At 35.5% G+C, this 25,864-nt stretch overlaps 1 protein-coding gene across 2 annotated transcripts in view; it reads right to left on the bottom strand.

The window, feature by feature from the left end:
* Positions 1-25,864, bottom strand: part of LOC123561312 (uncharacterized) — a 44,046-nt gene that overhangs the window by 8,094 nt on the left and 10,088 nt on the right. The window contains exons 3-8 of one of the 2 annotated variants that reach the window (XM_045353587.2): positions 25,644-25,774; positions 17,306-17,531; positions 15,203-15,493; positions 4,008-4,292; positions 1,831-2,133; positions 57-209 (exon numbers count right to left, since the gene is read on the bottom strand). In XM_045353587.2, coding sequence (XP_045209522.2) covers positions 57-209; positions 1,831-2,133; positions 4,008-4,292; positions 15,203-15,493; positions 17,306-17,531; positions 25,644-25,774 — 1,389 coding nt within the window. The remainder of the gene's footprint in view (positions 1-56; positions 210-1,830; positions 2,134-4,007; positions 4,293-15,202; positions 15,494-17,305; positions 17,532-25,643; positions 25,775-25,864) is intronic. The other variant, XM_053553355.1, reaches the window with a different exon arrangement.

Genomic DNA, 25,864 nt, shown 5'->3' with positions numbered 1-25,864 from the left:
ATTCTTTCCTTTTTATGGTCTTTTAAACATTTTTGTTACAGATGGTATGTGCTTACCTTTGCGTATCATTTTGCGTCTGTGTAAAATAGTTATACCCGTTGCATACCCCGCAAGAACACCACAAATGATCCCAAATGTAACTGCAATTACAATCGAGGTGGTGCATTCTTTATCATCTTTGCTTGTTTCTGTACCTAAGACTGTTAGACCTGAGAATAATTAATTGTTTTGTGATAATACTTTGTTGAATCCAACCAAAATTTCACTTTAAGTGAAAGTTTTACAAATTAGATTAGCCTTATGTTCTTTAAAGCCATTGATAAGACATATACCTTATATACTCAGAATATTGATTAATACTGATACTTGGTTAATGACTTTATTTTCAAAATTCCCTGTGGGCGCGATACATTTCAATAAGAAAATCTATATGCAATACCTGTACTTTGGTCTTATAAAAACCAAATACTACGTGAATATTTAAAAAGTTAAATTACATTACAACATTTTGAGTATTTGGATATGAATTCTCTGCTGGATACATACACTCGAAAACTTTAAAAGCGTCTCATTTGTATTAATAGCTTATTCGATTGTCTTCAAGAAATACGCATGAGTGCGGAAGCGGGGAAATAACTGGCAACTTTCATTACATATCTAATAACTTACTTTTACAAGCGTCTCGTTCGACTTATGGATAACCCTGTCACGGAGGGATATAAGCTTTAAGGAATATCCCTACATGGATACCATTTTATTGATTCAAGGACTGTAGGCTCATCTGCCTCACCACTGGCTTGTCTAAGAGAAATATATATTTCCGAAAGGACACAAGGAACAATGTTTTTCTTTGGATCTATGTTCATATTGATGCTGTCTGATCTACAATTGCACATTACTGACATATTTATCCTTGACGTTTTTGTATTTGCCTTTTGAGCATCAATAATCAAGTTCTCTGCATACTGCTTCATTACTTCAATAAACTGTTTACACATTAAACACATAGTCTTGGTCTAATATTTTCTATTGTAAATATCTAGCTTGAAACTTGTATTTCTCTTTTTGTTTTGTTTCATGCAAATAATGTATAATGACCTTTATGAAAACACAAAAGAATACATTTATTCTGTGACGGGTCTTTTATGCCATTATTTAGAATTCATATTTCATACACGCATTATGAAACTCCTCTTGGGTAAAATTTTCCTAACGCATAAATTGTGCGTTTTTAAAGTCATTGAATGTATACAATGTATATGCATTTGTTATCAATAGAACCGCTTTAATACAATTTGATTTTATATTAATCGATGTTGAGGCATATGAAAATATGTACACATTTTAGAAGTAGCTACAAATCATATTATTATGTACTTTATATATAGATCAACACTTCTTTAAATCGGGTTCCAACTATTGTTTTGTTGTTAAATTTAAAAAAAAATCTATTTGATCAAAACAGACATATGTTGCCGTTAAAATCTAATTTAGATATAAATTGCTCTCAAATAATGTTTCTAATAGAACAAAAATACTGTATGAACATCATTAGGAAATATAGAACGCCACTACAAAAAAATTATAGCAGATTTGTCTAAACGAATCTTAATAGGAATCTGTAAAAGTCTAGGTCGCTTATTTTTTCTAAATATAAAGTGTTTGATGTTTCCTTATGCAAAGGCACTGTAGCGAATCAAGCTATCCTTATATTTATTTTAATGGCGGGAAAATTGACATCAATTCATTCTACTATTGTTTATCAAAAATACCTTGCTTGCAGTTACGATGCAATTTTGTAATTGCTGAAAACCTCTATATAAAACATACCTTCTCCTGAAAGAAATAAGTACTGGTCATATGTTCCAATGCTATTCTCAACTGTGACTCGATATTGTCCAAAGTGTGCCCTTGATACATTCATGATTGTAAGACTTGTCTGTAATCCAGATGATGACACGTGCAAATCCTCGTTACTCAGTAAAGGTATCCATCCTTTCTTATTTTCTTTGTACCAGGAAAATCCTTTCGGACCAGGCTCTGGGTAAGCTATAGCGTTTAAGGTTAATGTTACTGGAACGTAAAGTGGACTTGTTATATTTCTAAGTATCTGCCGTCGTGGGCGTGGAGAACCTTAAAGATAAACATTAAACTATAGGAAAATATTGGATAAGACAGAAGTATCTGGTAATGGATTCTTTGCAAAGGTTGTCAAATTGAATTCAAATTGAAAAAAAACTACCCTTTTGCACTTCAATCTTGCTGTGAATATTGCATTATTTCCCAATAATTATATGGCTGAATAACATTTTGTACAGATTGTGTTTCGTTTCTGATAAATTAACAACGGTTAAATCAACGATCCGCCACAGGGTACATGCTGTCAAAAAAGTAAACAATAGCCTGCTTTCGAGTACCATGAAAGTTTAACAAGCTCTTCTGATATCAAACGTAACATTGTTAATGTGTTACAGTAACAGTGCGTATCAACTTCGTTACTCGGCTTTCGCCTCGTCCAAATATGGGTTATTACTGCTGTGTACGAGTCCAATTGAATTCAGTATTGTACTCAACACTGTTAAATAACCTCTTTTTTTCTCACCATAAAAATGATAGATGTAGAAAACAAAACTTCATACATTTTAACTCGCAAACATCAACACACATTAATTTAAAATACGTTCCTCTCTTATAACACATAGATCTACACATTTAGATCTACTCTCAGTGCCAAACATTTCGAAAAACAATTTTTCGTGAAATTTTGAACCGAAACCATGATAATTGGGTAGGAAACGTTCTAACTAAGAAATTTAGTGCTTACACTAACATGCTTCGTTCAAAAATAAGAAAGTTATCGCATTTTTTTTTTCTTAAAGTACTGTTGTCGCTATATACAAGGGAAGCAATTTCAAATGTCCCCTTATAAGGAATCAGAAGAGTTGTCTGTCCAATATGAAAAAGATATGAATTTTTGGGACTGGAGTCCAATATGAAAAAAAAATGGAGTTTGTGGGCCGTAGATTTCGGATATTACTATATACACTTAAGACAATGTGACACTGTACAATACTGGTTTCTATTGCATTGTCACGTGAAAAGAAAGAAAAGCTTCCAATTGGTTAAAAATATATAGGTATGAAATAAAATTATATGATTTCTGTAGATTACTCGATCATTGTTGGTCCGCTCTCAGAACACGGTCAATATTGGTTTATTCTAAGGTACAGCCACAGAAAGTTAATGTCTCTGGTTTCGTGGCTAAACAGTCATAAGAACAAGCGCTGTCAAAAAAGGAGCATAATTTTGCAAAGAAAACAGAGTTATGGAACCTGTGTAATGTAAGTCAGTTTATCACAGTGAATAAGTGTGTGAAGTTTCAATCCATTCCCACAAGTGATTACCTACATACAAAAACGGACGCCGACGCATGGGCGAGTCCAATAGCTCTATCTATTCTTGAATAGTCGAGCTAAAAACAAAACAGAACGGTCGTAAGTCATTTTGTGTTTCGAAAATATAGACACATTTTAACACTTTATATAAAGACTAAACAATTGCAAAGGTGTCACAATACATTAGGTGTCATTTAAAAAGAAATTGCATGTGTGTTTTTGAGGCCGTTACATAACTACGGTATTTTAAATATTTATTGTTTTTCTAACTTAAAACTCCCCACCGTATAACATTGATGTGTTTTGAGGGAATAAATTGCCAACTGCGAGACAAAGTGCACAATAGCTCATTTTTGCACGTTGCAATCTGTGACCCAGAAATTTTTCAATGTCATTGCAAATAAACTATTAATGTTAAGCAAACGACTTATGACAACATAACTCTAACTTCGCAAACATTAAACGTAAACCAAATATATACGATATATTAAAACAGAGCCTGCAACATTTTCATTTTTCGTGTTGGGCGACATATGGTTTTCCACTTTTTTCTTTTTATAGAAATCTATAATTCGAATCCTAATCCGATATCACTGTTATATACGTACTTACATTTAACTAACAATGTGACATTTTTGCTGGAGGTAAGCCCATAACTGTCATTTCCTTCACAGAAATAAACACCATTATGCAAGCAGTCAACATCCTGACGAATAAATGTCAATTTATTCGTGTCAACCTGTTCTGCCAATATTTCTCCTTCGAAAATGATTTTTACATTAGAAGCTGGGTCTCCACCGATTTCACAATTAAATTGTATATCATCATGTTCGTCAGCTGTAAAGTTTGCTTGACCATCACGCTCGCCTATGTAGAAAAATTTAACTAAAGTCGGTTCTGAAAAAGAATATATAGAACTATATTGTTACGCTCTTATCCCTGTACATATCTACAGCAAACAAACTTTGTCCTCTATGACTGGCGGATGTATAGAGAATAACAGGTTACTGTCTTTTGAGAAAGGGTCTCTCAGACGAGGCTAGATATGGTCGGCTTTCCGAGTTGTTCAAGTTTGGTGTAGATCGGATGAGAAATGTTCAACATAGAGTGCCAGACACAGAGACAGACACAAAGAAAGACACACAGACAAGAGTAAATCAATATGTCTCCCACACCACTATGTGGTGGGAGACATAATTAATCTTTCTTTCAAAATAATTAAATTCTTTTGAAATTTTTATTTGAAAAAGGTCATATCAAACGCAGATTTGAAATTACGCATGCGCATACAACACTTTTATGTAATCCAACAGTTTAACATTTTATATGGGAAGTAGAATCCCCAACCTTCCGTAAGCCAGCTGGATGGCTTCCTCACATGAAGAATTCAACGCCCCGAATAAGGCTCGAATCCACATCGATGAGGGGTAAGTGGTTTGAAGTCTGCGACCTTACCCACTCGGCCATGGAGGTCCCACGAGCGTTATAATTTCATAGTTTTTGTATTCACATGCTGAATAATATTCCTGTGTGGTTTCCGCCATGGACGGTCCTAAACCCGGCTGAGAAAGGAAGAAGGTTGTGCATGGGGCCAGCGCCCCCACCGCCCCCACCACGCCAAACAAACAACTGCTACAGAAACCAATGTTACAGAAAATTCAAAGTACTAGTATTCGGACCAAACAGTATCGACCAAGGAGAAAGCATATGACGCGGATACAATCTGGATATTCTCGGACTCAGCGAAGTTATAGGCACGGAAATGGTGTAGGGCTATTCTCAGCAAGAAAACAAGAAAGTGTCTGATGGAGTCTGAGCCAGTGAAGGACAGAATCATCAGAGCACAGTTCTTGTCCAGAATCCAGAGAGTCACGGTTGTCCTGTGTACCAATCAGGCTGATCAAGAGGTAAAGGGAACCTTCTATCAGCAGCTTCTGAAGGTACTTGACCAAACTTCAAAAAGAGCTGTCATCCTTGTCATTCGTGATATGAATGCTAATGTAGGAAACGGCAACAATGGGAGAGAGATGACCATGGGAAAGGAAGGTTTAGGTGTCATTAATGAGAACGGGACACTCTATGCTGACTTTTGTGGTAATAATGAGTTTATGATTGGTGGAACAGTTTTCAAACACCAACGAATCCACAAGGCAACATAGAAGTCACCCTGATTTGGTCACTGGAAACCAAATAGAAGATGGAGAAGATCTCTGCAGGATGTAAGAGTTTATCAAGGTATAGTCAATGAGCAGGTAGTAGCCAAATTAAGCATCACAGTTACTAGAGTAAGGAAGACCGGCCTCCAGTGACACCCACTTTTTGACACCTCTAAACGGGACACAACAGCAAGACGGCAGGACTTCGCCTTTCAAACAGATTTTTTAAAGCCCCTTCAGATGTAGAAGAGGGGATGGTAGACGAGAGATGGTGACATGTCAAGGTAACACTGAAGAGTACCTGTGAAGAATCTCGGGATATAGGAAGAGAAAGTACAAGACCTGTCTACTGATGACACAATTGAACAAATTGAAAAGAAGAAGAGAATCAGACAGAAACTGTTGCAAGCCAGGACCAGAACACAAATGCAAACCATACATGCGCAATACAGAGAAAAACAGAAGGAGGTAAAGAAGAGCGCCAGAAAGGACAAGAGGGAGCAGGTTGACCAGACGGGAACTAGAGCGCAAGAAGCAGCGGTCAAGGGTGACATGATAACCCTGTATGACATAAATAGGAAACTGTCAGGACGGAACTGCTTCACAAGCACGCCGGTCAAAGCCATTGGTAGTGGAACCATAACCATATCAGCAGAACAACGGGAGAGATAGAGGGAACACTCTGAAGAACTCCTCAATGACCCACCAGTTGTAACTCCACTAGAAATTCCAGAAGGAGAGGAGCTGGATTTAGACACTTGTTCTATCACAAGGGATGAGATCATGCGTGTCATCAACAGGTTGAAGGCAAGGAAAGATCCCGGCTATGAAAACATCCCTCTGAAGCACTGAAAGCGGATGCATCAACTACAGCAGATATAATGCATGGGCTGTTGCAAGATACAAAAATGTATATGGGAGACGGAAGAAGTTCCTGCTGAATTGGAACAGGCCTCATAGCCAAGCTGCCGAAGAAAGGTGATCTTGGTGACTGCCAGAATTTGAGAAGATATTAATTACTATCTCTACCAAGTAAGATTCTCACCGGGATCATATAAGACCGTATGAGAACAGCAGTAAAGGGAGTCATGAGAAATGAGCGCGCAGGATTTCGTCAAGGAAGGTCATGTACAGAACATATCGCTACACTCAGAATCATAATAAAACAGTCACTGGAATGGCAATCCCCTTTATACGTTATCTTCATTGACCTCAAGAAAGCATTCGACATGATAGACCGGCTCACAATATGGAAGGTCCTTAAACATTATGGCATTCCGGACAAGATCATTAATATTATACATAGCCTGTACAGAGACACGACCTGCCACGTTATCCATGAGTCTGATATTTTCTCTTCATTTGCTGTCACGACCGGAGTCCGTCAAGACTGCTTATTGTCACCTTTGATCTTTTCTCTAGCTATTGACTAGATCATGAAGTGGCCTACTGTCCCACTCACATACACATATGCAAGACAAGACGCACAGTCTCAGCAACAAAGCCAAGGATGTGGGCTTCGTGACCAACGTCAAGAAGACCAAAAACATGCGACGCAACACCGTACACGGTGCTCCAAACATGCTAAATGGTCAACCTACTGATGATGTTGAGACCTTCATCTACCTTGGTAGTGTTGTAAGCCGGACAGAGGGACAGATAAAGATGTGATGATGAGGATGGGTAAAGCTCGCTATGCCTTCAATATACTGAAAGCAATCTGGAACAGCCGAAACATCTTGACAAGAACAAAGATCAAGCTCTTCAACTCCAACGTCAAGACTGTGTTGATGCATGGATCAGAGACCTGGAAGCTGACCAAGAAGAGAGAGAATGCTCTGCTGTTCCTAAACCGCTGTCTACGCAGAATTCTGAAGATATACTGGCCAGACAGAATTTCAAACCTTGAGCTTTGGCGGAGGACAAAGCAGGAACCCATCACAAACACCATACACCGACGCAAATTGAGGTAGATGGGGCATATATTGCGAAGAGAGCAATCCAACATCACCCGCCAAGCACTGGATTGAGGTCAGAGAGGCCGACCAGTCATGACTTGGAGAAGGACTCTTCATGCAGAACTGCGAAAGATCCAGCTTTTATGGGTGAGGCGAAAAGAACGGTCCAGGACCGACATAGATGAAAAGCTGTAACGAAGGCCCTATGCCAGAACACGGGCGAAGAGGATTAAATAGGTAAGTAAGTGGTTTCATTATGCTTTTTCAAATACCTTTTCAAATATGTGCATCACACGCCTTTATGCCCTACGTGCATAGTTTTTACTCTTATCTTGCAGAGTGAAATCCCAAACAAAACCTCGGTCGCACATCTTCTCATACTGAATTATACTCCTGCCTGGATTCATGTCTTTAGGTCAGCTACATTTTGAGATATGTGTTAGGTCCTTTATGCATATTTTGAGTGTCAAGTATCGTAACTTTGGGTCTGCTGAGTGAAATCCCGTGTCAAGTTGCTGGTGAACAGCTTCGTATGCTGAATAACACACTTGTAAGGCTTCATGATTTTATGTGAATAACATTTTTTATGATACATGGAACACATGACTGTGGCTCAAATATTTCATTTGAAATAAGTACATAATACACAAACTTTTGTATTCTTTTTGCAGCGTGAAATCTCTAACTAAACACAATTTGAGTAACTTCACATGCTGAATGATATTCCTGTAAGGTTTCCCGACTCTAGGTGAAAATTTGTTCTGCGATATATCATGCGATATAATCTTTAAGATCATTTATGAATACACTTGGACTCAGTCAAGGGCTATGACTCTCATCTTGCTGGTGAATTCCAAAGTAAAGGTCCTAAATACATATTATCGACCATTTATACTTATAATTACTGAGCGATTGAAGAATGATGGATATTGATCTGAAGTATATTATGGGTGTCCTTTTTTTAACCTGGTTGCCAATCCAATTAACGCTTTTGAAAATAAGTAGATATTTTATAAACATAAATTGAACGAAATCGAATACATGTAGGAACATACGAACATTTGTATTATAGTTGTCAAACATTTCGATTGAAACTGACAGACAAAACGGCAATGCAATACCAGTATATTAGTATTACCACTGTAAGTTTTGAGTTGGAATGAAATAGCTAATTTTGAAGCTTTAAACAGTTTTGAATTTAAATTCTAATTACCGTTATTTAGTTGTGGTTGAAAGTGTTTACTCTTTCACTCAAGTCAAGAGGGTGGTAAGGCCTAAAAAATGCTTTGTTTCTGGTAACATGCTAAAAAAAATAGGGTAGGTGGTCGGAATTTGTTTTCGATGTTTTTTTTATCAAGTTCGACTTTTTGGAAATTATTTTTGTGTCAAGAATGAATACAAAAAGGGGATTATGCCTTATGCCTTTAGAGCATCAGTTAGTTGATTTCTAACACCAATGGCCATGTTTAAAGCATAAAAAGTGCAGTTTTGCAACTTTTTGTTAAAAAGATGAAAAAAAAAATTCATCAAGGCCATAAAACATTTAGGATCGGGCCAAAAATTTAGGGTAGGTCGGGATACCGGAAACAAACAATTTTTACGCCTAATAAAAATAGTAATAGACAATTATAAAGACAATTATAAAGCTTCTATTTTTACAAGAATCTACCTCATTGTAGCTGTCTGTTTTGTTTATATCCGTATACAGGAATAGTAAACAAAATATGAAAATAATTTTATCGAACTAGGTTGACCACTTTAACAGTGTTTAGTTATCAATTGATTGTTTTATACTACATATTAATAATTATGTATGTTTCATGTCATCAACCTACTGCAGTCAGATTAATGAATAACTGTTTGTATTGAAAGCTTTGTTTTACATAATATGAAAGTTTGTGTTGATTAAATTTAGAAATGTAGATAATGCACAATTAATAATTACTGTGTCATTGGTCATATGATATATTGTATTTATTTGACGTTTTCACCATTTGTTTATGAACTGGATAGAATATTTCTTGGACTTTCATAGATGGCATAAGTTCTGAGTTATTGACTTGTTTTATTTAATTGTGATCGTTATATCGAAAAATAAGTGATTACAAGTGAAGTAGTACGTTTTTCATTTATATGTTATGCAGTAATTATATTTTTGATTTGTAATTGTTATTTGAATTTATTTTTAATGCTTAGTCCCAGCCAGCGTGACTATATCGGCCCGATGTAGGTATAATGTCGGAATGTCGGCAAAATGTGCCGATGTAGGGCCGACGTCGGGCTGTTGTGAGTGAGTGAGTAAGGTTTTACGGCGAATCGACACAAAATGATCATATATCGCCGAGATCGGACCGTTGAACAGCCGCAAAATATTGAAATCGGTAGATCGACATCAATCAGTGTAACTATTTCGTAAGTCGGATTGACATCGGGCCGATATTGGATTCTCTAATATAGCTATATTTTTCAAAATATTATTGATAAACGTGAAAGTAATCTAATTGTTTATGTGTGCTAATTTATTAAGCAAATATGATGTATGCCAGAATGAATCAAACTAGGTTCCAAACAAAATTTGTAGACGGTATTTATCAAAATTTTATATGTAATAAAGGGAGGTTATAATTAAGATGCATTTTTATTTTATGTAGAATGCCGCCATAGAAATATTTATATTTACAAAAAAATGAAAATATAAATTTGTTTAAAATTCTAATTGAACAATTTTAATAGTGTTAAGAATATACAGAAAACTTACGTAACTGTATAAAACATGTAGTATATAGTTGTGAAAAATATTATGCAATATAATCAAATAACCATCATACACATGACGCGAGACACATCTGTTCTCAAGTAAATTACTCTGAGAATTTATAATGTGTATATTTGAAGAAAACTTTGATGAAGCACTGCGTGTCACACTATTTCGCGACAACGATATGATCTGCCAATATCGGGCCGAGATCATTTTGATGTTGGCCAAATATCGTTTGCCAATGTCGGACCGATGTCATTATGATGTTGGCCCGATATCGTCTGCCGACGTCGGGCCGTCATCATTCCTATTTGCAGTCGATATTGAAGCCGATATCAGGCCGTTATAGACAACGACGTCGGTTTGATATCGGGCCGATATAGAATGCTGGCTGGGGTATAAGTGCATTTGAGCTTTAAACAATGATTATTTCTGTTATGTGCTGTCCCAACAAAGCATGTGTTAATTGAACTCCTCATAATCATTTATTATGATAGTACATGTAAAGTGTTTCCAGAATACTACCTGCGTTTAAACAATAGGTCACAAAGACACATAAAGACATTGCTCTTAGTCAGATAATGAATTAAATAGATAAATTTACCTGTTGCTGCTGTCATTTTTATGTATAGACTATGTGATCAGCAAACAATATAAAATCATGTTACATTTAATACCATGTATTTGTACTTATACATATATTTAAAACATATATCAGTGTTTGTTCATGTATTGCAGGCTGTATTCTTTGAATTCATGGTATTGTGTTATTAACATGATTTTGCTAGCATATTGAATTGCCACTTGATTCACTTTCAGACAGAAAAAGTTATAGTATTTTATGGTAGAGAAGGAAGTAACATGAACGTTTCAATTTTGTACTGTTCTGTACTGTTTGTTAGTAGCAATTATTGCAAAAGTTCTTTTTCCAAATCATATCTGAAATATTTTAACATTATGACTCTGATTGAAGTGTATCGACACAGCGCAAATAGTGAATAATTAAGAAACAGTTATTCATGGACGACATGTTACATATTTGTGGGTCAACAAACAATATAAAATCATGTTACATTTAATACCATGTATTTGTACTTATACATATAATTAAAACATTTATCAGTGTTTGTTCATGTATTGCAGGCTGTATTCTTTGAATTCATGGTATTGTGTTGTTAACATAATTTTGCTAGCATATTGAATTGCCAGTTGATTCACTTTCAGACAGAAAAGTTATAGTATTTTATGGTAGAGAAGGTAGTAACATGAACGTTTCAATTTTGTACTGTTCTGTACTGTTTGTTAGTAGCAATTATTGCAAAAGTTCTTTTTCCAAATCATATCTGAAATATTTTAACATTATGACTCTGATTGAAGTGTATCGACACATCGCAAATAGTGAATAATTACGAAACAGTTATTCATGGACGACATGTTACATATTTGTGGGTCAACAGTAGTTATGTACAGGTGTTAATATTGCAAAAATCATTGCCATTGTCTATATGAATTCAGTTGAAAGTGTATCAAAAGCATTAAGATCTAAATACAATGAAAATGTTTGAAAAAATACTTGGCTGAAAAAGACACCTAAGGAATTGAATGTCATTCTGAGTTTACAAATTCTCACCTCTATAGTTGCTCACACGATTTAATGAAATATAAACAGTATCAATAGAGTAATATAAACACTTCTATCAGAGTCATAATGTGAAAATATTTCAGATATAGATAGGAAGTCAGATTAAAGCTTTACCTAGGGTTACATCGGAATTGCATCTTTCGTATTTCAACAGTATCGTGTCTCGAAAGTTCTAAGACTAGCTTGAAAACGGTTTGTTTTCAATAAACGTTTTATAAAGAATATTAATCATTGGACTGAAATAAAAAGACATGTGTAATGACAGCGCGCTCGATTACTTGAACATATTATAACACCCAGTCAAAACTAGCCATACATAAACACAAAATCGGATATAGCTTGTTAAAATGCAAGTAACTAATAAAGCTTTTGTTTTTAATAATGTACCTTCAGTGGTTACAGAAACTAATTGAAATCTAACAGATGATGTATGATGACAACATGGTTTACTTTGTGAATGACTATAATTATACCCCCACCAAACATGTTTGAGGGGGGTATATAGGAGTCAGTTTTGTCGCGTCCCGTCGCGTCCCGTCGCGTCCCGAAATCTATTATCTCAGTTATTACCAAATGGATTTGATTCAGACTTAAAACAGATGTTCCACCTTATCACCCACATCATGTGACACAAGGTGCATAACTCTGACACCAAGTTTTCATGAATTATGTCCCCTTTTACTTAGAATTGAAGGTTAATTTTGTTGTATTTTCACTATATCTCAGTAATTACTAAATGGATTTGATTCAAACTTAAAATAGATGTTCCACCTCATCACCCACATCATGTGACACAAGGTGCATAACTCTGACACCAATTTGTTATGAATTATGCCCCTTTTTACTTAGAATTTAAGGTTGATTTTGATGTATTTTCACTATGTCTCAGTTACTACTGAATGGATTTGATTCAAACTTAAAATAGATGTTCCACCTCATCACCCGCATCATGTGACCACATCATGTGACACAAGGTGCATAACTCTGACACCAAGTTTTCATGAATTATGTCCCCTTTTACTTAGAATTTAAGGTTAATTTTGTTGATTTTCACTGTATCTCAAGTTATTACTAAATGGATTTCAAACTTAAAATAGTTGTTCCACCTCGTCACTCAGATCATGTGACATAAGGTGCTTAACTCTGACTTAAATTTGTTATGAATTATGTCCCCTTTTACTTTAAATTTAAGGTTGATTTTGATGTATTTTCACTATATCTCAGTTATTACTAAATGGATTTGATTCAAACTTAAAATAGATGTTCCATCTCATCACCCACATCATGTGACACAAGGTGCATAACTCTGACACCAATTTTTCATGAATTATGCCCCTTTTTACTCAGTATTTAAGGTTAATTTTGATGTATTTTCACTATATCTCAGTTACTACTGAATGGATTTGATTCAAACTTAAAATAGATGTTCCATCTCATCACCCACATCATGTGACACAAGGTGCATAACTCTGACACCAATTTTTCTTGAATTGTGTCCCCTCTTACCTAGAATTTAAGGTTAATTTTGATGTATTTTCACTACCGGTATATCTCATTCTGATTGGCTTAGAGCCAAATGGAAGTAACTTTTTTAACTTTTGTACTGAGTTTCTTCCCCTTAAATTCCAGGAATAAGTCTATTTTTAGAAATCCTATTTTTAGATTTTCAATATTTTAGGTATTTTTCTAACTTTTTTATTAGCTCACCTGTCACATAGTGACAAGGTGAGCTTTTGTGATCACGCAGCGTCCGTCGTCCGTCGTCCGTCCGTGCGTGCGTGCGTCCGTAAACTTTTGCTTGTGAGCACTCTAAAGGTCACATTTTTTGTGGGATCTTTATGAAAGTTGGTCTGAATGTTCATCTTGATGATATATAGGTCAAGTTCGAAACTGGGTCACGTGCCATCGAAATCTAGGTCAGTAGGTCTAAAAATAGAAAAACCTTGTGACCTCTCTAGAGGCCATATATTTCACAAGATCTTCATGAAAATTGGTCAGAATGTTTTCCTTTATGATATCTAAGTCAAGTTCGAAACTGGATCACGTGCCTTTCAAAAACTAGATCAGTAGGTCTAAAAATAGAAAAACCTTGTGACCTCTCTAGAGGCCATGTATTACACGAAATCATATGAAAATTGGTCAGAATGTTTACCCTGATGATATCTAGGTCAAGTTCGAAACTGGGTTACGTGCCTTTAAAAACTAGGTCAGTAGGTCAAATAATAGAAAAACCTTGTGACCTCTCTAAAGGCCATATTTTTCATGGGATCTGTATGAAAGTTGGTCTGTATGTTCACCTTGATGATATCTAGGTCAAGTTCGAAACTGGGTCACGTGCCATCTAAAACTAGGTCAGTAGATCTAAAAATAGAAAAACCTTGTGACCTCTCTAGAGGCCAAATATTTCATGAGATCTTCATGAAAATTGGTCAGAATGTTCACCTTGATGATATCTAGGTCAAGTTCGAAAGTGGGTCACGTGCCATCAAAAACTAGGTCAGTAGGTCAAATAATAGAAAAACCTTGTGACCTCTCTAGAGACCATATTTTTCAATGGATCTTCATGAAAATTGGTCAGAATTTTTATCTTGATAATATCTAGGTCAAGTTCAAAACTGGGTCACTAGGTCAAATAATAGAAAAAACGACGTCATACTCGAAACTGGGTCATGTGGAAAGAGGTGAGCGATTCAGGACCATCATGGTCCTCTTGTTATAAGTCCTATGTAAAAAGTAAATACATTTTTCTGTGGGAGCATGGGTTGGTAAGACACTTTTTTGTATTCACTTTCAGTGTATCTCTAACATAGAGATTTTTTATATTTACTAGTATTACTATACTAGTATTATACTAGTATTACTTATGTGTGGAAGCCCAGGATGAAGTACTCCAAAGACTAAATATTTTTAAGATTTCTTATGGTTGCCATTCTTTTGTGACAAGACCGTATGGTGGGGGTATGAGTCACTCCTGTGACAGTTCTAGTTAAGATCTGCACTTCAATAAAATGTGATCAACATTCCAGCTTATATTCATCATGACTAAAGTAACACATTTTCAAAACAAAGACATTAAATGAACACCATAATTTCATTTTGTTGGATTTTATCAGATAAACAAATTTTAGGTTTTATGGAGACTTACCAGTTTTCAGGCGAAGGAAGACCCTATATGCAAAACTTTTGTGGCGCAGACGCCGACGCCGACGAAAGGGTGATTACAAAAGCTCTACAATTTGAAAACTTTCAAATAGTCTTTCAAAAAGATTATACCAGTCAGATAGGAGAAATACCTAGAACATAGAGTGTAGCTTTGTTTGACGACACAGCATCCTTCTCCGGCTGTAAGTTAAACGCTTTACAATAGATCTGCTTGTTATGGTCATTGTTATGCGGTATGAAAGTAAAACTGGAGCCAGTGTTTGATCGTTGTTTCTCTTCAGTTCCAAGATACCAGACAACTGTTGCTACGGGTCTGCTTACACTAGTTATACAGGTCAATGTCGTAGATGTACCACTGACTACTTTTAGAGGGTCAGAGGGCGTGCTTGTTCCTGTTTTGAGTGTAATACTTGTTACACGTACTGAAATATAATGATCAGTTTCTAAAACTCTCATGTTGTTCAAAAGAACAGTTTAGAAACGGAATTTATTAATGAACTTATTTTTCTTTCTCTAAACAAAAGCAAACAAGGAATCGGTAAAACCGAATGATGCTCCCCGATGCATGTGCTTGTCCCAATATGGTGAATAACGTATTAGAAATAAAAACAAAATTGGAGACAATAAAAAGAAGAAAATTGAAAGGGAGATAATTCAAAAACTAAGTAAGGCCTCTATCATTTTGTGAAATTTCAATGAAATGCCGTTTATACTTTCCAGGTAATGCTGCGGACAAACCTTATTTTGTAAAATAAAGGGAGATAATTCAAAAACTAGGTAAAGTAGAGTTATGGTTCTTTGGCACTGCACTTCCCGTCAATGGCCTCAATCAGTTTGTGAAGTTTCAATGAAATGCCATTAATATTTTGCAGGTAATGCTGTGGACAAGCATTATTTTGTATAATAAAGGGAGATAATTCAAAAACTAGGTAAGTAAGAGTTATGATTCTTTAACACTTTACTTTGTCGTAATGGCCTCTATAGAATTGTGAAGTTTCAATGAAATGCCATTAATACTTTACAAGTTATACTTCAGAGAAGCCTTATTTTGTATAATAAAGTGAGATAATTCAAAAACTAGGTAAGGTAGAGTTATGATTCTTTGACAATGCACGTTGTCTCAATGGCCTCTATGATTAAGTCAAGTTTCAATGAAATGCCATTTATACTTTTTAAGTTATACTCGGACAAGCCTTATTTTGAATAAATAAAGAGAGATAATTCAAAAACTAGGTAAACTAGAATTATGGTTCTTTGACACTGCACTTTCCGTCAACGGCGTCTATCATTTTGTGAAGTTTCAATTAAATGCCATTAATACTTTTCAAGTAAAGCTCCGGACAAGCCTTTTTTGTATAATAAAGGGAGATAATTCAAAAAACTAGGTCAAGTAGAGTTATGATTCTTTAACATTGCACTTTGTCCCAATGGCCTCTATAAATATGTGAAGTTTCAGTAGGTAAAGTAGAGTTATGATTCTTTGACACTGCACTTTATCTAAACGGCCTCTATGATTATGTCAAGTTTCAATGAAATGCCATTAATGCTTTACAAGTTATACTCCAGACAAGCCTTATTTTGTATAATAAAGTGAGATAATTCAAAAACTAGGTAAAGTTATGATTCTTTGGCACTGCACTTTGTCTCAAAAACTAGGTAAAGTAGGGCTATGGCTTTTTGACACTACACATTTTGTCAACATCCTCTACATTTTGAGAAGTTTCAATGAAATGCCATTAATACTTTTCAAGTTATGCTCCGGACAAACCCTATTTGATAAAGGGAGATAATTTATAATCTAGGTAAGGTAGAGTTATGAAGCTTTGACACTGCACTTAGTCTTAATGGCCTCTATAAATATCTGAAGTTTCAATCAAATGCCATAAATACTTTTCAAGTTATACTTGGACAAAAGTGTGACGGACGGACGGAAGGACGGACAAAGCGGCAACTGCATGCTCGCCCTTCGGGGAGCATAAAAAACAATATTGTAGCAATTTTTAATATTATGTTTATTATTAGACCGCTTTCTTCAGGAATGTGTTTGTCAAATGTAACCTTTTTTCAGATAAGGGTAAGGACAAGATGTTGCATATGAATGAATGTGTGTTAGATACGTCAAGGAAGCAAACAGGATGCAGTGCAACATTTTATTTGAGATAAAGTTCATGTATAATCATATTGTAATATACATGTCGTTTAAACTGAAAGGCGGAAGAATATGATTTACCTACCAGCAAACCGAACATTTACATATGAACCCGTGTACAAAGATTGAGTCAATCCAGGAAATGAAGTTATGCCACAGGAAAAGTTTACAGTTTTGTCTGCATTGTCTGGGAATGTTGTGTATCTTGGTAGAGATAAAGTAGATGTGTAAATTCTCTCAGAATCAGTACATCCTCCTGCTTTATGTGAAACAGATCCAGAGTTTGGCCATTCTCGGCGTGAATCTCCAGTCTGTAAAAACAAAATGTAAATATACTTGTAGTACTTATAACTAAAAGTGTTGAAATAATCATAACAAAACAATATTAGAACACAACTTATTTGCTATACTTACAATAGTTTGGAAATGGAGGCATAGAATGCTTCAAAAGGTACGGTAAGGTCACAACACAAGGACAGAGGTCAAATTAGCGCATGTTTGCTATAAGGTTTAAACTTTCGCCAGTGTTGTTTCGGTTTTAATATCAATTTGCAATTTTTCGACGAGGTGACTGTGAATTTGAGAATTAAAACTAATTACAAAGTTTAAATTGATTACAACTGAGACTGAGAAAAATGAATAAAAGACAAAAGGTAAGAGTAGATTTCCTGGAAGCACAGATCACCCAAAACACAGCAATAGGGCCATACATCGCAAAGTAGGCCCGCAAAAAAGAAACCGTAACAGAAAAATATATCAGACAGGTTGTTTCAAAAATCCAACAACAAGTACAAAATACAAACAAGAGGACCATGATGACCCTAGGTCGCTCACCTGAGATACACTTCTTGCTTCAACAGTTTTGGAAGATAATTATGCCTAAAAAATGTCTGTGAAATTATTATAAAACAGTATATTTGCACAATCTTTGTAAAAGGTCAGCAGCTTCTGAAAATGATTTTAAATTGAAGCCTGCTGTTTCCGACAAGAACATTTATAAAGTTTACAATGTGCACATATAGGGAAAACCTAACCACACCCCCTGTAAACCATGTTTTTGACGAATCGGAATAATTTGAACAATCTTGGTAGAGGGTCACACAAGGACCATTAAGGTGAAATTATTTTAAAATCGACCCAGCAGTTTTTTTTTTTAAAGTTTCCACAATATACGTATAGGGAAAAGTTACCACGCACCTGTTGGCCATATCTTTGATGAAACAATTTAGGTAGAGGGTCACACAAGACATTTGAGTGAAATTATCTTACAATTGTATCAGCAGTTTCATACAAGAAGATTTTTGAAGAATCCAATATATACATATAGGGAAAAGTGACCACTAACCTTGGCGGTCATGTTGTTTGACAAAGCGGAAAAATTGAAAAATCTTGGTTGAGGGTCACAAAAGGACCAATTATTTCCAAATCAGGCCAGCAGTTTCATAAAGAAGATTTTTAAAGTTTCCATTATATACATATACGGAAAAGTGACCATGCCCTCTGGCAGCCATGTGTTTTGACGAATCAGAATAATCTGAACAATTTTGTTAGAGGGTCACACAAGGACCATTTGTGATTAAAATCTGGCCAACAGTTTCCTAAAGAAAATTGTTAAAGTTTCCACTATATACATACAGGGAAAAGTGACCGCACCCTCTGTTTTCTGACGAATCAAAATTATTTGAACAATCTTGGTAGAGAGTCATACGGACCATGTGTATGAAAATACAGTCAAAACTGTGCTAACGGCCACCTGTACTATAAAATAGGACCAGCCGTTATATGTCGTTTAAATAATCTTCTATTTTTCACCCTGGCGGTCCCTATGCAAAACAAAGCGAAACCATTTGAACAGCTTCGAAAGAGGATCACACAAGGAACATCCAGTCCAAGTTTCATCAACTTTCACCAATTGGTTTCAGAGATGTTGTTTAACGGAAAGTGTAGACGGACGGCCTCAGGTGAGAGGTAGATAGAAGGGTGGGGTTTTGGGAGGAATTGGAAAAAAGCAAGGATAAATATTCAACAGGGAAAGCCACGTTCCTAAAAACGCAGTCTCCCTTACACCGTAAACCACAGCAGCACAATCGCGCACGTACACAAGACAAACACACACGCGCACGTACGCACGCAAGCACACACACATACGCACGCAAACACACACACGCACGCATGCACGCACGCACGCAACTTACAGACACAGACAAACAAACAGACAAGTAAGGAAAAACAAGACATTATGACACCGCCATAGACAGACAGACAGACACACAGACACACACATCCACACGCACACAAACAAGGAAAAAACAACACAGTGGGCCGCCGCCCAGGGACAACGTTAAATATACAGAAAGAGCTTAACTCTTCATATGCGCTGACATTTTGTTTTATATAAGACTATTATTGTAAGAATATTTGCTTGTTATCAGTATATCACTTATATGTTAAATGTGGACTAAGTATGTACTGAAAATGATGTGAAATGGTGATCTTCATAACTTTAGATCAGCTAAATAATTTCCTTGCGCATAATCACTAAGGTTTTTATAAGAAGTAATACAAAATTATCTAAGTATCGCTTTCAATTTATTGGCGTCTTAGCCAGTCATCTACACTTTGACCAACTGCTTATTAACAAAGAAAGTCAAAAATGGATAGTGTAAAAATCAATATTAGTTAACTGTGAATTTTAAATTTTTAAGTATGTCACTTTTCATTAGCATTGTCATTTTATCTTTAAATGCGCTTAGATGACATCGTATTACCTTAATATATATCGGTATACATTACAAATGAAAAGTCCCACGAGTTATGTGCATCTTAGTTTGACATCCTCGCTTTTACTGGCTGATTATGTATGATATATGATTCAAGTAATATCTACGGATCTCGGGTCATGAGTTCGACCCCGGGGCTGGACGTATGTTCTCCGTGATCTCTTTAGATAAAAGACATTGTGTCTGAATTCATTCGTCTTCACGTCTGATTCATGTGGGGAAGTTAGCAGTTACTTGCAGAGAACAGGTTTGAAGTGGTACAGAATCCAGCAACACCGGTTAGATTAACTGCCAGAAACACTGTTGAAAATCGGACTTAATCCAAAAACAAAATATATGATTGGTTTAGCAGAGACGTTAATCTCTTTTATTATATTTGTATTCATGCGCGTACTTGCCGAAACTAAAATATCTTTATCATTTCTAAACGAAATATCGAAGTGTGAGCATCATGTTCTTAGATGGATAATGTCCTATCCCTATCTGATGAACATGGTTTCGAAAGTAAAAAGTTGTTCTTAATATATTTTGAGGCGGAGGGCAAAATTATTTTTAAAAAAATGAAACATCGGTGCGGAAAAAATGTTTATTTTGAATGATAAGGATAAAATTATTTTTCTGGTGTTCATGTATATGTAAACCCTGACTTTTAACGCACACTAACTACAGAATATTCAATGTTTGCATTATTTGGCAGTGTTTACACAATGTCATGCAGGAAAGCTAGAAACGTATAATTATCAATTGATCCTGTTAAAAATAATTATATAAATATTGTTTTGGTGAATTTCAAACGTCTTGTTCCTAATCTTCCCGTCCTGAACTTGTTTTCACGCATTTGGTATCTCTTAGAAACTATCACACCTTAATATTTCATCATTTTGGTTAATAAAAGCATTGTCTATGTCAGTAATCATGAAAATATCAAATTCTATTTAAAATCACTTCTTTATTTCACCTGATTACCTTAAACGCTAATTTACCTTTATGAAAGTATGCACGTTGATACATTTCAGTGTTTTCTTTTCTTGTTGGAGTAAACGAAACATCGATACAATTATAGGTCACAGAGCAACATTACAGCTTTTGATGGTGTGGGGAAGACACCAAGCGCCCATCCGAGCATTATTTCAGGCACAGGCTGGCACCTGGGTAGAACCACCTTCCCCTAACAAGCTGCACAGTTTCCTCACGTAATGGAATTTTAAACTTTAAACGATGTTTCAAACCAACAGCGACGAGAGGCATCTGATTCGGGGTCAGCTGCCTTAACCACATGGTCACGTATACCCCGGGTACGTTTTCTGGTTGTAAAACATCTGAATGGCTGTTTAGTGTCAAGATACTTATACTTTCCTTAGGATTTATCAAGGAAAACATATCTGGAACCAAGCGTTAGAACTGAACATTGTTTCCATCTAATTAGATATGTCATTGCGATTAAAACTGATATTTTGTAAAGGAAAAATTATCTCTATATAAACAAAGTCCAAAATCATAAATAAGACAAAGCAAATATCATGGTTATGTACTGAATTAAAAAAAATGAATAATGTATTATTAGCTTCGATGAATGTGCTTAAACAACTTAATTTTAACTACAGAAAATATGATAAACTAATGTCTGACCCAAAGTAATAAAAAAGGAAGAAACATGACCGAAACTACTTTACTTACATCAAAATTAGTAAATTATAGAAACGTATAAAAAAAAACAAAGGTGAACAGGGCAAACCTCGTTCCAAAAACGCTGCCTTCCCAAACCACAATTCACAACACGGTCTCGCATATGAACAGCACGCACACGCCCCTGCCCCCCCCCCCCCCCCCCCCCCGACCTCCAGAGACAAGATGATATAATATGATAAAATGACTGCAGGTTCCATAACCTCAGATATCCTCTCTAAATTCAAGTTTTTAAGTTCTGTCCGTGTTTTTTCTCGTTTAGGGCGAACCCATTATTTTATTTTTGGACCATACGCCGCTTCTCATGGAATTGCACTCTGTGTAGGCATTGTAAATGAAGATACAAACTTCAAGTAGGAGCTATCTATATTATATGTATGTGAAATTAACTGCATCAGAATACGAGGACTGAAAAAAATATTAAAATGTCATTTTCTGAAAAAGAGTTATTTCAGTTGAAAAAAATGATCCCGGATGAAATATTTGGAAAAAATGGAGACAACTCCGCAAAGACTTTATGATAGGCTTAGGTGACAATTGACCTAGTACCTCATGCAAACTACCCACTTTTTACCTCTAATCATGAAAAAAGCATGCATACTTGCCACATGAATTAGCAACCTGAATAGACCTTTATAACGGACACGGACAATGTAATCGTACTATGTACTATGGTCAATATCTGGGGGTTTTCTCAAAACACAAAACTTGTAACCACAGGAGTTCGTTTTTAAGATATTAATATAATAAAGCTTTTCGCGTAATTATAATTATCAAGGCACAACATATCTTTATAATTCTTGGCAGTGCTGTCCTCTGCTGCGAATAAATCTTATCCCCAAGGAGAACTCAGACGAACACTTTATATCTACATATACATCAGATGAAAAAATACCATGTTCAGTTTAATCAAACGTCACATACCTGTACTTTTATTTATTGTCTACCATTTGATAAAAAACAATGCTTTACTTTTGAAACTTTTGAGAATTATTTTGACAGCCTATCGGCAAACAACGCGTTCATCGTAGTGGCAGTAAATACATTTTGAACTAAATTCATTGGTAGCTGTTTTTTTTTTTTTTTTTTGTATAGGTAAAACAATTCTGTCCTCAACTCAGTTAGACCAATGCTAGGTCTTTTCACTCAAATAAGTATAGTTTATGGCAGAATATTATCTATTAATTTAGATACAGCAACTTTGATCCAAACAGCTCGAATGTAATTGCAAGCTGGTGTTTTTTTAACTATGTTATTTCTCATGTTTGGTGATAATATGTCTTTCTAAACTCTTGACCGAAAACCATTTTTCTATTTTCAGTAACAAACAAGCAGCTACCCCATATATATCCAAGCCTTTCTATATTAGAAAGCTGCGTATAAACAAAGTTTTTTCATAACATCTCGTTGTCATTTAATGTAATTAAGCTCAATCAATTTAAGCGAATAAGGATTTCTATAATATGTATTCACACCGACGTCTGTGTCAGTTTTGCTCTTTGCTCTCGGGTCAAAGTTGGCCATCTTCTAAATTTTTCTAGTAACTGCCTCTATAATCTTTAAACCTCATATTTTGTAATAGTGTTGGTTCAATGTTTAAGTCAACCTTCTCAATGCCTTCTTACTACAATCACTATAATAAAAAAGTATCATTTCTTAAGGACTGGTCTTGTTAAAGGATAAATTTCTCATATGCTCCAACTCTTTACGCCTGTACAACTGGCAGTTAATGGCTTCATTTCGTAACTCAAAAGTGCAAATAGGCAAGTAAGAACAAACAGTAAACCACATTATTTATTTTATAATAAAGTAAGCTTCTGAAATAAATAGGTACTGTTTCTGTGAAATACCAGTGTTTTACCAACCGGAGTGGAATATATTGCAAAACTTAACTTCCGTTTAACAGGCCATGTTATAGCTGATATTGTTTCTAAATATCTATTTTCCTCCATCCCTCTGACTCTTACACCCTCACTACCAAACCATGAGACAACAAGCAAATAAGTTTTATGTTGTTCTATTTTTTAAGTATTGTCCCAAACACCCAGATCGTTAAACCACCTAATTACATTCCTACATAGCCCGCCCGCTTAGCCCAGTAGGTAAGAGCGTTGGTCTACGGATCGCGGGGTCGTGAGTTCGATCCTCGGGCAGGGCGTATGTTCTCCGTGACTATTTGATAAACGACATTGTGTCTGAAATCATTAGTCCTCCACCTCTGATTCATGTGGGGAAGTTGGCAGTTACTTACGGAGAACAGGTTTGTACTGGTACAGAATCCAGGAACACTGGTTAGGTTAACTGCCCGCCGTTACATGACTGAAATACTGTTGAAAAACGGCGTTAAACCCAAAACAAAACAAAACAAAAACACTCCTACACCGACCGTCAGTTATCTTTGTAATTTCTATTCATATTCCTTTCTTTTTTAATTCCTTGTTTTAATTGTTTTAGAGCACCCCATCCTTTCCCAAACAGTTACAAATACGTCAGAGATCACTGTTTTTGTATGTACAGCATGCAACTTTACAGGATTAAACTTTACCTCTACACAATTTAAAAGACGATGCGCTGTAATTATAATTATACATATTCTCGATACACACTAAGTACAATAAGTTACCATGATTCCAATAATATGTTTGAGAAAACCCCACCAATTTGACCACTGTACAGAGTAAGTTTACATTTACATTTCCATGTCCGTGTCCGTGATAAAGGTCTAATACAAAACTATGTAAAGATCAAATATTTGATTGCCCTAGGGAAAGTAGGACATTTTTTGTGGTGAAATTTGTCAACAAACAGACGATTTTTTTTAAAAAGTCAAAACCCACAGAATTTCACAAGGTGAAATATGTTGAAAAGGCTACCCATATGCGTCAAAGTATGGGAAAAATATCTTGAAATATGAGAAAATCGAAGAAATTAATTTCAAGACTGTTAGATGCATAACTGTGTAATCATACATTGCATTTATCACAGATAGGTTACTTTTCCTTTGCACTGGTATAACACGGGCAGGATTAGAATTAAGAAACGGTGTTCACTCAACAATTTCACCATATAATTAGATTGTTTACCTTGCGATAAGAAGACTTAGGGTAAATCTCTACTCTGTGAAAGTTCCATGGATGAATACCGCTGTTTGAATCCACCTACGGCTGTCTCTAGATTTCATTTCGGCACTTGCAACATTTGTAAATGTTGAGGTTTGCTCAACCCGGGGCTAGAGGGCGTGGACGATAGCTTGTATTTCCACTACCGTCCGTGAGCAGGCTCAATCAAACCGAGCCTCAACAATTTCATTTATGTCGTGTTGGGCGAGCTGTGGTTCCACTTTTTCTAATTTGTCACAAGTGTTGATATCAAATTTGCTTGGGTGATTAAGAAGCAAGTACACTCAGAAGAAAAGTTTCTGCAACTGTTGCTTACTATGGAAGATGGATTATAGCGTTTATAACTCTTATAAAGAGATCGGTCCCGCAAAAATGTAGTTATATATATTTTGCATATGGGCGACTTTCATGAAAATCGATGTAATCATTTCATCGATGTTTACGCGACAGATATTAGAACAGAGTATTGTCAATTTTAAAATCGGGGAATATGAAAAATATGTTTACGCTGTATGTACATATATATATGCAGACAATTATAAATATGCAATAAACATTTTTAATTTTATCAATAAATTATCTTAAGCATTAATATTAAGGCATACTGTTTAACCCAAATTTAGGCGGTAAATGAAAATAACGTTAATGTACAGTGGTATAATTTATTTGCGAATGTAATTATTTGACCTTTGTGACCTCATAATGCGTAAGATGTGAAAGCTCCGGTCCTAATAAGAACTACTTTTATATAAATATCCGAGCATTCACAGGAAATGCCATCAGAGTTATAATTTTCGCAGATATTGGCAAGCTATAATTAAAATACTGTAATATTTACCTCATTATAAAACCAGGTAACTGATGGCTGTGGATAGGTACATCCTGTTCTACATTTTAGGGTTACAGCGTTACGGACTAGATCCTCGTCCTGGCTTGGCGGATTGTCAAACTGTAGCAGTTGTGGAACAGCTGAAAAAAATGGGTTTTATGGCTTCTTTTGGTGTAACTGATCTGTATAATGAACACTCTTTAGGACATTTACAAATTGCTGAAACAAGA

Source organism: Mercenaria mercenaria, chromosome 10 (genome assembly GCF_021730395.1).
Source record: "Mercenaria mercenaria strain notata chromosome 10, MADL_Memer_1, whole genome shotgun sequence".
Classification (NCBI taxonomy): domain Eukaryota; kingdom Metazoa; phylum Mollusca; class Bivalvia; order Venerida; family Veneridae; genus Mercenaria; species Mercenaria mercenaria.
Note: the sequence above shows the minus strand (reverse complement) of the source record. Positions and strands in the feature narration are given on the sequence as shown.